The sequence below is a fragment of the Chelonia mydas genome, chromosome 2 (assembly GCF_015237465.2).
Source record: "Chelonia mydas isolate rCheMyd1 chromosome 2, rCheMyd1.pri.v2, whole genome shotgun sequence".
Taxonomy (NCBI): domain Eukaryota; kingdom Metazoa; phylum Chordata; order Testudines; family Cheloniidae; genus Chelonia; species Chelonia mydas.
The window spans coordinates 35,115,149-35,133,200 of NC_057850.1; the positions used below are offsets into that span (position 1 = coordinate 35,115,149).

Consider the following 18,052-nt stretch of genomic DNA (forward strand, 5'->3'; position numbering starts at 1 on the left):
ACACCCTCCGGCATAACAATATATATTCTTAATGTAGTGCTCACACTTCAAGAGATGTAGCCTGGAAACTAATGTATAAGTTCATAAAGATTTCATTGGTATTTATACCTACATAGTGTAGTGCCCAGTAAAGTGCAACATCATTCAGTTCCCACTAAACAATCTTTGCGAAGCATTCGTGACCTCAAAGCTGGATGGATTCTTTACTGCTATATTGACTCTCCCTTTAGTCATTCATTAGTGAAAAGTAGCAGATACAGTACAGAGCTTGTTAGAGCAAAACACTTGAATTTTGGCCAAAGTCTGAACAAAAAGCCTTTTGTACTGTGGTTCTGTAAAGGGCTCCAGGAAGAGACCTCCTCTCTCCGCAGCCAGACCACACTCAGCGCTGCTCCAGTGTTACTACTGCAGGCTCAGAGCTGCAGTACTGTCCAGCTCAGCTCTATGCTTCCCCCTTTCAGAAGATTTTGGCCAATAGATCTACATACCGAAGGAAGCACTGGGAGCACTCTTCTCCCATTTCTCACACTGCGGCACGCTGCCACTCAGAGCCTGTGATGTGGCACAGAGAGTGTATGGGGCTCATGCCAGGTTGACCTGTGCTGCCTCATCCCATGCTGCAAAACTGGGCTGGTTTTCTACTGCATTTAGGGGTGACGCAGAATGTTGTCCTGAGGGGTTTAATTTTTGACAGTGTAATATTACAGTACAATGACTGCCAGAAATAGAGGTTTTCTTCAATGAGAGCGCTGCCATATTGCTGCAGCATTAAGAATAGTATTTCATTTACATCATTGCTGTTTGGAAAATAAAAGCTACATTATTCTTTTGTTTTCCTGTGTGATGCTCTATGAAGAGCACAACTTCTTTTAAAGAATGGTGCAAGTCATCCCACTTAGTAAAGAAACAAAGCATCACGTACCAATTCTGTAAAGAAAATGTTTTATTTAAAGTGTTAAATACCATCACCAGAATGAATTTGATTTACATCAGTTGGTGGTCAATATAGGCCTAATCTGCCCTTTTTTCCCCAACTGTAATTTCCTTTCACTTTTAAAACGTACTATGTACAAGACAGCAGTGATCACTGGAATAGTGCTATTTACATGACTAAATCATAAGTAGAGTTGCAGATGTGTGAAAATTAAAAAAAATTAAATTTTAAAATAAATACTGCATAATGCAAGTATGTACAATCCTTCCATATGGTCGTGTCCTCCTTTTCAAAATTAGAAATAATTTATAGAGGAATATGCATAAAAGAATGTGTGACTGCATCTGATAGTATTAGGAAAACAGTTTTGTACTTTTTTTTTTTAAATTCTAGGGCATATCGTAGACTGTATGTCCTTAGCATTTATCTGTTGCTGGTACACAGGTGTCTACATTATTTCAATAAACATAGTTTTAACGGTCTGTTCATTAACTTAACATTGATCCATCATATAATCTCAGAATGACAAGACACAGTCTTGATGTGTATCATATTGCACCACATAAAGGAAAAGGCATATAAAGTGATACTGTTGTTACTTTTATGAAACATGGACAGTTTTCTGATGGGCACCATTAATAGGTTTTCAAACAAAATCAGAATAATTCTGTGTGCATGGCCTTAATTTAAAGTTAAATGCAATGTATATTTCAAAAATTTATTGCAAGTTTTCACCATTAAACAATAATTATGTATTAAAGGCATATAAAGACCCAGAAAAAGAGAGAAAGTTTATCATTAAATGTAAGCCAGTTACCTTCTCATATTTAAAGGGAAGTAAATGAGCGATCTGGACTTCCAGCACCACCCAATGGTAGTAAATGCCTACTACATGGAGACGGGTATTTTATCATCTGTTGACTTTGCATTTAGGCTTGTGGTGACGGTGTCAAATAACTGTTTGATGGTACATGTTCTACTATCTTTAAGGCAATTACAAATCAAAGTTTGACATTTTTATGGCAGACCAATGTTCACTAATTACATTGTTGCCATCACAAATATAGACCATGAAAAACCGAACTTTACAGCAGAAGAATTATGAAGAATTAATAATCTTTGTTGAAAGAAAAGGAGTTTCTTTCTTTCTTTGTTGAAAGAAAAGGAGTACTTGGGGCACCTTAAGGTGCCCCAAGTACTCCTTTTCTTTTTGCGAATACAGACTAACACGGCTGCTACTCTGAAACTAATCTTTGTTGGTTATTGTGACTCTAAATATGCAGCAATTTGTTTGGCTGAGTGCAAATGAAACCGCTGAAATTTAGTTCCTAAAAATCAAACATTTGGTTCATTTTTTTTTCCTCTCTCCAAGACCTTCAAGAAATTATAGTTCAACCCTTGAATGAATGATGCCGGTGCTGAAAACAAATTTATTGAAGACATCTTACAATGGCCACATGATTCCAGTATTTTGCTGTAGAATTCAATTTGAAGGTGAGAAAAAAATGAAAATAAGTTACCATGCACTGTACAATTAATTGCAAAAAGTTCAAATATCTTCTTTATCAAATACATGCTGAATTACTTTAATGAACTCTCAAGCCATGTTGCAAAATCCTTTTCAACATGCTTGAAAAAAGTAAGCTCTTAAACAATATTTTTGTCCAAGAATTCAGAAATGCAAAACAATCTGCAACCCTGAACCAAATATGGGGCATAAGAAAGCAATAAGTCAAAAGGTAGCAATTTTAGGATATAATGGATCATTCTGGAAAATAAGAGGGGGGAAAAGAGCCAAAGGAAGATTCAGAAGAGAGAGAAAGGAGGAAGAAGTGTACAATTTGCACATAATGTTGACCTTTACAAGGCTTGTACCTTTTACATTTAATAAATTTAATATAGTACACTTATTTCTTGTCACATAAACAGAATTTTAAATATTAGCTAGAAATTATCATCTTTTATTTTGAATATATGTCTGCAAAAACACAGATCATGATTGGTTTAAAGAATGGTGTCTTTGTATCACCCTGTTGCATTCTCTCCCCTTTAAAACCATGCACTAGTGAAATTTACTTTTAAAAATAATATAAATTGTTGAAAATGGCTGATTTATTCTTTTTTTTGCAAGTTGCAGCCCCAAGAAAATAATTTAAGTGTTCAGCTAAATCTGTGTCCATGCAAAAAAGTTTCTTTAATTTCATACAGTACAGTATATCCAAAGAATTTTATTTTTCAGAGAGTCCATCATATCTGGGGTTTCACTGTAGCGATAGCTGGAGTTATGAAGCCTGCCACTATAACTTTTAAAGCATTCTAGTACGAAGAGTTTTCTCTGGTCTTTGTTCCATATCACAGCTGACTTTTCTTTTTTGATGGTCTTACGTTCTTCTGTTGTTCTTCCGACATCTTCTGTTCCACTGACTTGTAACATGGCTTCATGGGGGAGAGGGGTAGCTCCATTTCTGTGGCATAAACAGGCTTTGGGGGGCAGTTAAAAGGGAGCAACAAAATAGATATGCCATTGAAAAGGACTTTTGTTGCATGAAACACATTGATCTTTTAGTTTAATCCATGGCTTCAGATTGGACCAAAACTTAAGCGTCACTGAACTCCAAACCTGTTAGTTCTTTACAGCTCCACTCTTTCACCTGAGGGCCTTCCTTAGTGCACAATGTGTGCAACTTCCTCTGAGAACACAGGATCGCTTGGTAGCCCTAGAAACAGGCTCAGAAGACACAACATTAAGCATGCAGTGTTACCAGGGTTTGCGACCTGTAATTTTTTTTTGTAACGCTGGTTGCTATGACAACAGTTTCACAGCTGCTATGAGCGAGCATAAGAAGGTCCTGTTGAACTTTCAAGAGATGACTGGGAAGCTCTTCTAGTCAGAGGAGCCAAAGTTGGATCTACTAAGGAGGAAGGGGGGAAAAGTTTGAACCATCCAATCACCATATTTGACAGGTCCAGTTCATCTAAAAGTATCTGAGCCACTCCCATAAAAGATTTGTGATCCATACGTCCATAGTCTCCCCAAACAATTATCTGTTGGTAAAGGAAACAAAAGATAGAGAAGTTTCAGCAACAAATACGAAAGCTGTGATCTGATTCAATCAATTCTTCAGATGTAACCAGTTACCTATTCACAAACCAACAATCCTAAAGAAAAATGGCCTATTTGACTTTTGGCGTGGGCTAATCCTGGTTCTGCTATAGTGGTGCAGCCACAGAAGTCCCCTGGGCTGTAAACCTATTTAATCATGTTAAATAAAAACTAAAAGATTGAGGCCCAGTGTGAAATGGAGCCCATATATTACAGACACAATATGACTGTAAGAATGCTACCCACACAGTTTAATGGATGGGAGACTTGACTGAATCCACAAAGTGCTTGACAGCTTTGGAATGAAAGGGGGAATATACCCAGGGCTAGACCCCTCCTCTCCCTGAGCACTCCACCACCTACTGCCCAGCCAAAGGGAGATGGGAGTAGACTGGCTCCTTGCTCCCCACAATCATTAATCTCAACAAGGGTTCAGGGTTTCCTGAGCCTCTTGCTCCATTTTAGCTGAACCCACGCTCCCTCCCAGTAGTTATATAATACAGGAACTGTGTTTCTAGGGCGCCATGAAACTGGTTTAGAGGGTCAGGAAGGATTTTTTTCCCCCATCGGTGTCAAACTGGCTGAGGCTTATTAGATTTTTTTCAATTTCCTGTTAGCATCATGGAGACACAGTCCGGTTACACAGGAACAGGAGTTAGGAATTTAACATTAGGAATTTGTATGAATGTTTAGTTCATCATAACTTGCAACCACTGTACAGTGCAGATAAAAGGCCAAAAGGGCCAATGACCAGAAACCAGAGAACTGGGATTTTGCTGGTGGATCTCAGACCTACGGGAAAAGGGGAGACCTGAAGTCTTTGCAGACTGAGGTCCCTTTTTGATACCTTCGGTCTCCTTTACAAGCGGGGAGGATGAGATGATTCAGCAAAGTGAGCTGAATCATAGGGGTAAGCAGTGGAAAGTCTACGCGGTGTTAAGGAATATCTGATAGGAGCCCTCTAAACCCCGTACTGGACCCAAAGGCCTAGTACAGGGAGATGGGGCAGATGACACCCCACCTGGGTATTAAGTTTAATGAAGTTGTGGCCTTACAATTAAATCCATCCCTGTGCCTGTTCTCATTTGCCTGCGTGTCCTAATCAATGTTTATGCAGCACCTCTTACTGGCTAATCATCAATAGAGCATAAGGCATTGCTCTGGTAGCCATCTGCTCAGGAAGGCTTTGAAATAACAGGACTTGTAGAATGAGGCGTGGAAGGAAGTCTTGGGCTCATTCAGTGAGAATTGTACAAGTGAAACATTTTCAGATAGACAAGAATATTGATTTAAATTACCTGTAAAACTTTTCCTTGGGGGCTTTCTTCAAATGACAAAAGTTGCTGATAAAGAGGTTCAAGTGTTTTTCTTGCTACCTTTGTTTTCTTTTTGGCTATGCAGGCTCCATTTTCTAATAGATACACCTTTACATATGGTGCTTAGAGGGGAAGAAAATGAAAAAAAGTAAGTGAAAGGCTAATCCAGATTTTGCAAGCTAGCTGCAACGTTCTATCACCATTTGCTGAGTCCTGTCATTTAGTAGATAAATAATTAAACAAGTGCTCAAATACAGTATTCAGTAACTATGAACCTTTATCCTTACGTATCATATTCATGTATATCAGATTACAAACCTTCTCTATATTTCTCTCTCTTTTGGTATTGTCTACTTTATGAATCAATTCAGTTTTTGAACTGAAAAAAAAATTAAATATTTCTTCAATGAACACAAAACTAGGGTCTGATCCACAGCCCATTAAGTAAATAAAGGACACAGACTTCAATGGGCTTTGGATCAAGCCTCAAATATTTTATGCTCTCAAATAATCTGCAAGACAAAAAGCTGCAGAAAGAAAGATTCTAAACTGATTTCTATTTTGACAGAAGAACTTGCTAAACATGTCACTGTATTGTCCCCTTCATTCAACACTGTATACTAACATAGTAAGACAATATATTGTGAAAAGAGAAGAAAATAAACATCAGGTACCTGTCTTCTTTCTAAGTTATGTATCTATTCCAAGCATTTTGTTAACTTCCTCCTCTCCCTTAAATTACTTATGTCACATCTTCAACACATGCTTCCTTTCCCTTTCCCATAGCCAAGGAGGCATTTGTTGTTATTAAAATAGCTGTTGTCCTTCAATAGGAGCCCAGAGCACAGCACCACCAAAGACATTCGCTGTTAACATTTACTCCTGACGTTGGGGTTGAAACGAAATCTTTACTTGTACATGTAGGCTTTCATACCGGGTCAGTACATTTTTACTTTTCAATGTACAGCAAATGCTATAACCGACTGCTATTAGCTATCTGTTAATAGATTTCACTCAACTTCAACAGTGAAGCCTCAGAAATTTTTCTGCAGACAGAACTTAGTGTGTTAGCAAGGTATTCCTATTCACAAAAGTATGTTGTTCTTTTCTTACCTGGCAGTGTCTTTGAACCTGGTTTTACAACAAGGCCACGGGCTCGTATTATTTCTACCTCCAACTGTCCTTTTTTGTCCATCATTCCTATCTGGATATCGCCTGGGAGAGGAAAACGTTGAGACATTGCTATTCAAGAACATCCAATCATATTTAAACTAGTGGCATGTTATGGAATTAATGTATGACATCTTGTTTCTTTCACATAACACCAACGAAGTCAATAAGGAATTAACTATAATAGATACGTTTTAAAGATTTTTTCCCACTGCTATTTGAGGTCCTGTACAGTACAAAAACCACTACAGATAATATTCTCATCTTGGTTTCTCTCCCCTAATCTACATTACATTTCTTTTTTTCCTTTACATACCCTTCAGTGAGCTAAGAGTCACTACAAGAGCCATTAAAATACATTTGTAAAGCTGTTTCAAACTATTTCCACCATGCTTCTAGTTTAAAAAAATATGCATCAAAAGATGTTTGTACATTTAAAGATTATATGAACAATAACTACATGTTTTTGCATTTAAATAGCACTTTTCACTTGACAATCTCCAGCTGCTCATACCAGTGGGTAAGTAATATTATCCCCATTTTACAGATGGGAAACTTAGGTACAGAGAGATTAAGGACCAAATTTTCAAAACCGGCCCTCTAGTTTTGAGCGTCTGAATATTTCGATGTGCAACTTTAGTCACCTAGGTCCTGATTTCAGAGCTGTTGAGCATTCACAACAATCATCAATTTCATCTGAAGATGAGGTACTGATAGTTAGAAGACACTTTTGAAAATTTGGCCCTTGGTGACTTGTTCAAGATCATACAACAAGTCAATGGCATGGCCAGAACTAGAACTCAGCTCTCTTGACTCCTAGTACTATTCTTTAGTTACTAGACCACAAAGATTATGCTGAAACTGCAAGACATGAATTCTTACCCATAGATGGTGTTGCCAGCGTTTGGCGTCCTACTAGCTGCGCAGGGCCAAGTCCATCCAGAAAATCACTGAACTGACTGTCAGAGGCCAACCGCACACCTGGGAAAATCAGACTAAGGAAACAAAGGAAACAGAACAGTTTAAATTACCAATTGCAAGCTCTTTTTAACAACCTCAAACAATGGCAACTCAGGCTCCGGAAGACAGTTGATTAGGGTGATCTAATTCCCATGTTCTTTCCTCCCATTATGACATTTCTCCATCTTGCTGCTTTTTTGTTGCATCAAAGATATTGTCAATTCCTGCGGTATTAATAAGGGCCTGGATTCCACAAGGTACTTAAGCACATATTTGACCTGAAGGACGCGAGCAGTTGCATTGAAGTAAAGTTTTTGGCAAATATTTGTTTACATTTTTAAGTGAACTCACTTTGACTGTGTTTGTGCTCTACAAATACTCAACCAAATGAATGCCAGTAATGGCAGAAATGTTTGGTGAAATAGTGAACTTTAATTGAGCATGCAGATATTCATAGAAACAAATTTCAGAATCACATGCATGTGTATTTGCACCCAAAAACTCTTCTAAGAGTTACACTTATCTAATTAGAGAAGAGAAATGAACCATAAGGCATATATAATTAAACAAAAGAACTCAAATTTCATATATTAAAATTTGCCTGTGAACAACTACAGACCAAAAATTATCGGGTTAATAACTAATACTTTTGACACAATCTTTCTATGGATGATTTATAAACAGAAAAAGAGGCAAAACGGGTCACATTAATTATCCATTACACATTATTTTCACAGCTCTAGCCACATAAAAATTATGTGCTTTGATACAACAAGCTCTGTAGAGTATATTGCTTGGTAGAGTATACCACACTAGTATAAACCATACTTTGTGAGACATTTGTGTAAACTGTTTGTGCAGATTTTATTTAAAGAACTATTTAACTTGGGCCCTCTTGAAAAAGCCTAGTGTAGGAAGTTTAAAAACATAGGGCCAAATCTTTACTCTTGCCCATGCCAAAACACACCAAGGGTCACCTTGAGGACTTTCTAACAGGTTGTGTCAGTACAGGCAGGGGTATTTGGAAAAAGAAGTAGGTTCAGATTACAGAGTTTATGGATCACGGGAGATCTGCTAGAGGTCCTCTGCCTGAAGTAGGCTTCACAGAATAGAAAGACTCCTGATGGCAGATTCTCCACCAGGTTACAAGAGGTATGATGCACTTACTCCACCCATTTGTATCCCTCCCAACCTGTACACTCGGAGCCTAAACCCACTGAGAACTCTCTGCAGGTCATGGTGATGGTGCTGCAAAAGTGACACTAACAACTGCAACATAGGCAGTAGGAAATCCCTCCATATACAGATCACAGAAGAACATTTTAGCCATTGGTTTTACTTGAAAAACCTCCCGCAGGCAAACTGATTTAAATGGGAGTTCTGCCCTGAGTAGGGACTTTAGGATTCAACTCCTGTTTTTTTATAGGACTAGTTTAGTGGAGAAACATAAAACAAGAACATCATAACCAGTCAATCTTACTCACTTTCCCTCAGAACTGTAGCTGTTCATGCTGCCATCTGTAGATTCCCGGCTGGCCTGACGTGTCATCCAGTTTCTCATTTCCACAGCTAGCCCAGTTTCTGTGCTTCTCTGGACAGTGCTCCGCAGCTTCTTACCACCCGCTTCTGTAAAAACAGACCAGAACACTTACTGTATCTCACTATAATAACAGGTTTCAGAGTAGCAGCCGTATTAGTCTGTATTCACAAAAAGAAAAGGAGGACTTGTGGCACCTTAGAGACTAACCAATTTATTTGAGCATAAGCTTTCGTGAGCTACAGCTCACTTCATCGGATTATGCATCCGATGAAGTGAACTATAGCTCACGAAAGCTTATGCTTAAATAAATTGGTTAGTCTCTAAGGTGCCACAAGTCCTCCTTTTCTTTTCACTATAGTAAACAGATCTACTTAGAAGGCAATAATATAGACAATGAACATTATAGAAGGATGCCAAAGTAGGAATATACAAATATGTATTGAAAATACTGTGCACATATATTTGAGCAACAGACACTTTGACACAACAATCAGCAGACTGTGATATTGTAGATCTTTTAAAATATATTGGTTCTATGAGTTGCTGGTTTTTTATGACAGCATTGAGAGAATGAGAACATAAAAACCCTTGAAATATATTCAACTCACAAAGGTACTTAGATTTAGTGTACTTAAAAATATTTTGTCCTGTGATAAATGCACTCTTCTCCGGCGATTCTGTTGAAATGTTACTATTAAACTAAAGCCTACACTATTTCAGAAATGCTCTGATTCGGGCTGAAAAGCATTTGGTTATCATTTGCTAAATGAAGTTATAGATATCTATTAGCGAGGAAGGTGAACAACAAAATACAATCCCTATTTCAAATCTTTCCTTTTCCTTGCCTATTATTTTTAGTTAGTTAGCTTTATCTATGTATTGCAGAAGAAATACAGCTTGTGCTTAGTTTTATGCACAATAATATGGAAATTCTATCTCTATACCTAAAAGTAGACATCAGTGCTTACATATGTTCTATTTTAATTTTAGATACTGAGACAGACAGATGAAGAAAAATTGAATAAAGTAGAATTTGGGAGTAGTGATTTGACTAGGGATTATGATCTATTCCCCGGGTGGCACACTTGTTGACAGCCTTGACAAAAAAGCTAAGTACTGAAGTGGCATAGAGACTGAACTTCCCTCTTTCATGACTAGAGGTAGTCACTCCAGGTCGTGTCTGAGGTGTTACGGTATCTCTAAATCCAGCGAATGGAGTAGGGAAGCTTGAATTCCAGTTGCTTGGCCCTGTTCTATGGATAAATAGCTGACTTCAGCCTGTATACTGCCCAAGGCTTTTACTTTTAATCACTACAGTGATATGATGAATAATAGGACGATTAACTTTGCTGCAAAATTTTGGCCACTCATATGAATTTATCATCCAATAAAACAAAATCAGTTTTTGTTACATCAAAACTAACTACGTCCATCAATATCAATAAACATAAATGCAAGAACTAAGAGCTTTGTATTAGCTATGAAAAATGAAGGGCAAAGGGTGACAATTTCATTTGTATCTACTTGTACTGTTCCAAGTGTCTACTTGTTTTATTATTTAGATTAAACTAATGGAAGTTGACAGCCGACGTCCAACATTGGTCCAGAATTGATCTAAAATCCAGTTACTATGACAGGAACAAAAGAATATTCTTACACAGCTACATGGACAAACAGGCATTACAGTGGAGGCCACATAAAAGGTTCACAATATCGGAAGCTCCATACTCTTCACATTAAGAGACTTGTGATATTACACTTTTTAAAAAATGTTCTTTGCCCCATTCAGTGTTAGTTTTTGTTCAGTTTATATTTAAGTACGGATCGTTCCCAAGTCAGTGTTGTTATACTCTCTAATGCAAACACGATAGAACACTTTCACTGTGCATGATTCTAAAAGGTCACTATAATACACCTTCAGAATGGTCTTTTGGTCTTGTCCTTAACTGTTGTTAATCATGTAAGGAAGAGTGAGAATTCTAAATCTATTTGCCTTGACGCTTCAACTAAACGTACATTAAGAATGAACACATATGTTGCAACTTGATTTATTGCGAAATTATGGAAGAGGCATAAGAAACAGCAGAGCAACAGCTGCTCAAGGCTCAGCGCATGTGCACCTATTTCACTAGCTGTTCTGAGTGTGGCTATTGTGGTTTCTCATTTTAAAATATTCTTCTTTTCCCATATTCATTTTATCTGAAACAAGTGATTCAGTTCAGATGAGAGGCCAGAGTGATGGCTAAGTAGAAGAAGGAACATTGCTGTTGCGTGGATGTTACCAGTCCAAAGCTAACCTAAACCTTTATGTGTATGTATAAATTCCTAATCTGGAATAATTTAAAACACCCTCATCATCCCCAGCCCTTGACTGGGGTTGAAAGAAAGTTGTATGAGGAATCATTGGTAAGCGCTCAACAGAAGTCAATTTAGAGTTGTCTTATGGTCTCAAAAGAGACTGTCTGCCTTTTTAACTGCACAATACCACACCTTTATTTTTTCTGGGTATTTCTGAGCAGCTTCTTTTTCTCTTTTCCTCTCTGTACTCACTTGTATTTGCATTAGTATTAGTGACAGTTATGCCTGTGCACCCATAAGGAGAATATATCCTCTGTCTTGCCCCTTGTTACTTTAATGGTGAAAATAGTAAGGATTGAATTATCAAACTGTTATTGTTGTTAAGTGACTCATTGTAAAATACAACAAATATAAAAACCATAATAGTTGAAATTCACATTTCATGTGATCATCATTTATCTAAGAAAATCTAAGTGGAACAGTTAATCAACCAAGAATGCAGTTTTATAGTTGTACAGAAAAAGTATTTCTGACATTAAGGCAGAAATATATACTACAAAAAAAACGTAACTTGTGCTAAATCTTTAGTTGCTTATTTGGCCAAAATGAAACAAGGATAGACCCACAATACTTATGATGGAACACTTTCTGAAATTTTTGCCCATAGCTAAAAGGAGTAAACCTCAATTCATCACTTTGCAAAGTAAATTACAGTACAGTTGCTGATTTGGGAATATAAAAACACACTAAATATAATCACAACTTCTGATCTTTTATCTTTAACTAACTCCTAAACACTTTAACCTAGCTATGGCTAACTTTATTGATATTGTTACAGCACTGAGTGGTTCATGCACTGGAACCCAAGAAGTGGGTTAATTCTGTTAGGAGAGAAAAATAAGTAGATGGCAAAATGTAGGCTTATTAAATTATCCTAATCTACTTTTCTTTACAAATGTACAATTCCTTATAATAGGATATGAACAGACAGCAACTCTCCCTGGCTATTTTCCAGAGTCACAGTAATGTTCTCAAACCTCATGCCTCATGGGCCTGATTCACAACTGCCTTGTACTTTGCATAGTCATCTACACCTGTGCAGAGTGAGTATAAAATGCTACCATATTAGAATGGTACCATTTTACATCCACCTTGAGCTGTGTGTGCACAGACTACACAAAGTACAAAGCAGTGGTGAATCATGCCCACCCCAAACTATTAAAATCCCTAAAAAATTAGAGCAAGTAATTTTGTTGAATAAAACTCTTATTTTATATAATCTATATGAGGATTAGAGAAGGAGATATATATCCCCATCACTCAAACCATTCAACTCCAAGACTTTAATTTTGTTAGTTAGAGAGGTCAACAGCTGATCATCTTTAGAGACAGTCTATGTCAAAACTACTAAGATCATGGTATTTCTGGGTTATGCTGTTAAATGCATTCATATAATTTTAGGTGGTATACTCTCTTCATGTGCTCATCAATGTTAACAGGAATTCTGCAGTGTCCTGGATAGAATACACTTCCGTAAATTGTAAATGTTGTATATATTTAAGAGAAATCCTACCTTTTAAAAAATTGTTTTTATTGCAGTTTTATTACTATTTACATATATTAGAAAAGTAAACATTTGAAACATGCAGTAATCATCATAAAACCAATCTCTACCCAACTCTTGTTTATTGTTAGAGTTGCAAAGGACCATTATACACATTATCAGCAGGATCTGTGTAACATTTTTGAGCAATGTAGAGAGTGTTTAAATAACTCACTACCCTCTGGTAGGACTTAATGAGAGAAATCTTGCCAAAATAGTTGGATGACATTACTGACATTACACAAATTAGACACAATCCTAAAGCCTATTTTTGCAGGTGAGATATAACAGATGAATATCTATACGATCCCAGCCAGCAAAAAGAACATTATTTAAACAGACCCCTTCTGCCAAGGTTTAGTCCCAAACACTCTCCTAGATATAGTGCAAGTTTCACAATATAGTGGGGACTGCAGGTGTTTTCAAACCATTCTGCTACACATTTGTAACTCCAGCTGAAACAATGGTGCTATGGAGTTTTACTATTCTGACTATATGGGAAACATCATCAAAGTCAAAAGTTTTAAAGCTCTATCCAGTCACTTAAGTCAAATATTCAGGTTGCGTTATGCTCTGACGCTAATAGGTCTAATAAATGTCAGTCAGCCAGCAGATCTTTTCTAATTTTCTCCCTTGGTTTTCCTGGTAGACTTGGGTCCCAGAATATGCAAGTTATGTTTCAGTCACATTTTTAGTTTTGCTCAAACTGTTTCGGCATTTTTAAAAGAAGATCTAGACATCTATGTCGCCTTCATCACCATGGTATCTGAGTGTAGTTGGTTAAGTCCACTTGGGGGTGGGGACAGAGGTACAAGCTGCCTGAAATCGCCTCCAGCTCTGCCAGAACAGCTGAAAAAAGCAGGTGACGCTGGTCAGGGAGGAGCTAGGTCCAGGGCAACTGAGGGCTTTGCTGATTCAATGCATCTTCTAGGCAGCTTTGCCAAGCTGCTGTTTAACATCATACACAATACCATTTAGCAGAGGAAGTAAAAGTGTTATGAAAAAAGCCAAACTGCAAAAACCTGGGAGTCCAGAGTGCAGGGGTCTGGGTGGGGTGTTTTTATGACCAACTGCAAGGGACTGGGTGGGGTGTTTTTATGGAAAAAAAACAAACCCCAGGCTGAATCCCTTATACTCCGACTGGGGGTCTGGCATGTGGGGAAGGGTGGGAGGCAGGGAGATGCCTGGGTCCTCTGGGAAAGGTTGCAAGGGGAGGAGGTCCCCAGTCCAAAGGGGTGTAGGATGAGAAGGCCAAGGGAGGGCTGCTGCGGGGCAAATGGGGAGCAGCCCCTAATCAGAATTAATCTCTTTTCACTATGTTAGAATGTGTTTCTCTTAACCAGGGTAGATTCACTGGTGCACTCCAGCTCCTATGCCACATTTTGGCAATCAAAACATGGTTTGATCAGCCAGTTAAATTGGGGGCTTGTCTACACTACAGACACTACTGCAGCACATTTACGGTGCTGTAGCTGTTCTGCTGGAGCGCAATAGCATAGATGTGTTAAGTGGCGGAAGGTGTTTTTCTGTCGCTGTAGTTAATCCACCCCCCGAATGAATTCTTCCTTTGAGCTAGCAGTGTCTCTAGTGGGGTTTAGGTCGGCTTAACTAGTTCACAGCCCTGACCAACATAATTAGATCAACCTAAGTGTTAGGTGTAGACCTAATTTGCTAATGTTAATGAAATGGCAAAAATTAGCTGGAGTATACCAATGAACATGTCCTTATATGGGGAAGGATCAAATCTTATCCAAACACTGTGTGTATCTCAGTAGTATTTAGAAGATGTTTCAGTTGTTGGTGATGGCTGGCTTTGTATCTAGGTCAGGTAACATTTCTATGATATGGAAGCACACATACCATCAGTGCCTGACTTAGGCTTTGGGAACCACTTAGACCAGTGGTTCCCAAACTTTAATAACCTGTGAAACCCTTTCAATAAAATGTCAAGTCTCACAAACCCCCTCCTAAAAATGAATATTTCCAGGGATTTTCTCCTTTACCTGAATATAAATTATAAAAGCAGTGATCTTGGAAACATAAAATTTGTTTTTATGACATGCTTATTACACATTATTTGTTAATTATTATTTATCATTACAGTATTTTTATTACATTATGAAAACTGCAACACTCTTCCAAGATCTCACTTTCGTAGCTTGTATTACTTTGAATAAGCCTGTTATAAGACAAGGCTCCTATGTTTCATCAAGGAGTATCAGATGTGAAACAGCATAAAGGTATTTAAGAAGCCAGCTCAAAGAGTTCCTCCTATGCAAGCATTTAGGTCTTGAGCAGTCCAGGCAAACAACGCACGTTACAACAAAGCTTAAACTTGTTCTTCATAATAATTTTAAAAACAACACTAGCTGCCTATTTAATTTTAAAAACAGCAAAAAATATCCACCTCCCTTTCCATTTCTTATAAAGAGTCTTGAAGTTTAAATCTCCTCAGTGTGATAGATATGCTTGCTTCGATCTGTTTAGCTCTTGGAAGTCCAGGGGCTCCGGGCTGCCGGCCCCGCGCTGCCTGGGGTCCCTAGGGACAGCTCTGTCTGCCATTAAAGAATTTTTTCCCCGAGAACCCCCGTAACATTTTGCAAACCCCAGTTTGGGAACCACTGGTCTAGACTGATGGTGGCATTGCTGGCATGTAAGATGTGTGAAGTTACACACTGCAGTGAAAATCAGGCAGTGTCCACACTGTGGTGTGGACATACTTGTGGTAGTGAAAATCAGGCCTTCGTTCTGCCAGAGCCCAAAAAAAGCTCAGCAAACTCAGACTCACCATTTTTACATCATGGAACAAGCTCGCACTGTGGAAGTGTGGCCATCTAAAAAGGTTTCTAACAAACTCAGGTCACAGGGTGAATTCCTGAGTTCTATGAAATCAGTGTCAAAATTCCCATTCATTTCAATGGGGCCAGGATTTCATATTCAAAAGTGGCTGGATTAGACAGGCGGAGATTGTCACCCAAACTTTTCTTCATGCTAAATGTGATTTCATTTTGTTCCAAATATCAAACACTTCTTTCAGTAGGGACTAAACTTTTAACTTTCAGTTAATGTGACACATTAATGCTAAAAAAAAATCCTTTGATAGCATCTATATGTGACTCAAGCTTTGCTCTAATACCATATGGATGTCTACTGGGGTGTGTGTGCGTGTGTGTCCACCATACACTTCTCTCTGGCTGTCTAATCTAGAATTAGCTTTAATAATGTTTTTTTTACTATACATACCATAGATAAAAATAATAATGAAATAAAATGTTATTCAGAATAAATAACTGGCTGAAACGTCAGTGTCCACATAGATTCTTCAACAGAGAGGCAACTAGGAAACATAAAGCACTCTGGGTACTGTAAAAGTTGCTCAATTTCTTAGCTCTTATTCGTGATTGTTACAATCATTATAGCCCAGCAATACAATGTGTTTGATAAATACTGACTAAAGGCTAGCTTTTCCAGTCTGCTAAGTGGCGCAAAGTAGTCTTAAAGTGGCTGGAGATTGCCAGCGGGGAATTCTCCCTGTGCAGGGGAACTCTGAGTTACCTCTGCCACCTTCTATGCCCAACCACCACCCCCTGGGGGCATTCTTGAAGACAGGCTGAGGAGGGGACGTGGTGAAGTAGAGCAAGCTTTGTTACACCTAATTGACCACTGTCATAAATTCTCTCTGACATAAGTTAAGACTGCCTATGGGCAGGACCTAACTTACACTGAGGGTCAGGTGATTTTGAATCAGGCAGCTCCCTGTGTCCATCCTTTTCCACTATATTTGAGCACAACTTGGATGTAGTGGGGAGTCAGGACCTAAATCTTTCTATAATCAATTTCCCTTGGGCTATGTTCTCTCAAACATGGTATTAAAAATAGTAGCTTAACTCTTAATAAATTTGATTGACTTACACTTTGCTCACTTCTAAAATAAAGATTATTATCCACATTGTATCTTTTCAGATGTAAAAATACATATATGTGTATTCAATTCAATGGTTTATGGACCAAAGGTCCTCTAGTCAGTTTCACAAATCCACACTAAAGTCCGGAAAGACAGATTTTCCATTTGTACTAGTATGTCTCATTTAGCTGAAAATTTTTGTAAAAGCTCATATGGTGAGACATCTATCTTTTCCCTACGCATCACATGCAGCAGTTATTCCACCTCGGGGCTGGAACAGTTTACTCATGAAATGAATTTGGGATCTGCCCTTTCAGATGACTGCATACAAAGATCATGGAGGGGAGAGGTTGTTTGTGTATACTGCTCACTTTGGCTCAAACCACACCTACTTATGGGATCTGACAACACATCAAAGTCATGATATAAAATGTTTCAGAATATGGCAGATCCTGATCTGTGTTCGGAGGCTACTTGGAGTCCATCATAGACATCTAATGTCTATTTTCACAGATTCACTGAGTGTGTTTGAGAGATGAATTTGACTTCCACGCCTTTTCACTCCCTTTATCTCCTCATGTGTATCCAAAATATTAGGCAGCAGAAACCCAAATTCACACAAATTATATGGGAAACATATTTCAATGGTCTCATTTAAATTACATGAGAATCATTGTTGTATATGGTTGAACTCAGAATATGGTTAGTTACTAGAGGTTAACAAAATACTGAAAAGTGTACATACATCTCTTTTTTGTTCTGATACAGAGTCAAAAACAGCCAGGATGGGAAAATATACAAACTGATATTACAAAGTAAGTAAAGGAAAGATTATATATACGTCAATTGATTTTTAATTAGATATTCTAGTTGTTCCTCTACTGATTTACTATCCATTCATTGGAAAAGTTCTTTAAGGTGGTTGAAATTTCATGAAATTACCAATCCTCAGTTCTTAACATACAAAGGCACCTGCTGAATAGTAATTATTAGTAAGAGAAACAAAGTAAGTAAGAATAAATAAAATAACTAGGTGCACCAATACCATGGTGATGAGACAGGATACATATAATAATTGTAACCCATGCTAGAAAATGAAAGAACTGTTCTGAAATGTACGGAGATGTTCTCTTAACAGAAAATCTAAATACATTTAGCATAATTGATGGTAATTTAATTGCTTTAAAAACAGCGTGTTTTTAACAGAAATTTTTGGAGCATATT

General features: G+C 37.8%; 1 protein-coding gene across 38 annotated transcripts in view; it reads right to left on the reverse strand.

The window, feature by feature from the left end:
- Nucleotides 1–2,341: 2,341 nt before the first annotated feature.
- The window catches only part of RIMS2 (regulating synaptic membrane exocytosis 2), a 728,605-nt gene continuing 712,894 nt past the window's right edge, over nt 2,342–18,052 (reverse strand). For all 38 annotated transcript variants that reach the window (XM_043539203.1, XM_043539200.1, XM_043539204.1 and 35 more), the window contains 5 exons: nt 8,968–9,109; nt 7,406–7,518; nt 6,467–6,568; nt 5,336–5,475; nt 2,342–3,979 (listed from right to left, as the gene is read on the reverse strand). In XM_043539203.1, coding sequence (XP_043395138.1) covers nt 3,761–3,979; nt 5,336–5,475; nt 6,467–6,568; nt 7,406–7,518; nt 8,968–9,109 — 716 coding nt within the window. In that variant the 3' untranslated portion in view covers nt 2,342–3,760. The remainder of the gene's footprint in view (nt 3,980–5,335; nt 5,476–6,466; nt 6,569–7,405; nt 7,519–8,967; nt 9,110–18,052) is intronic.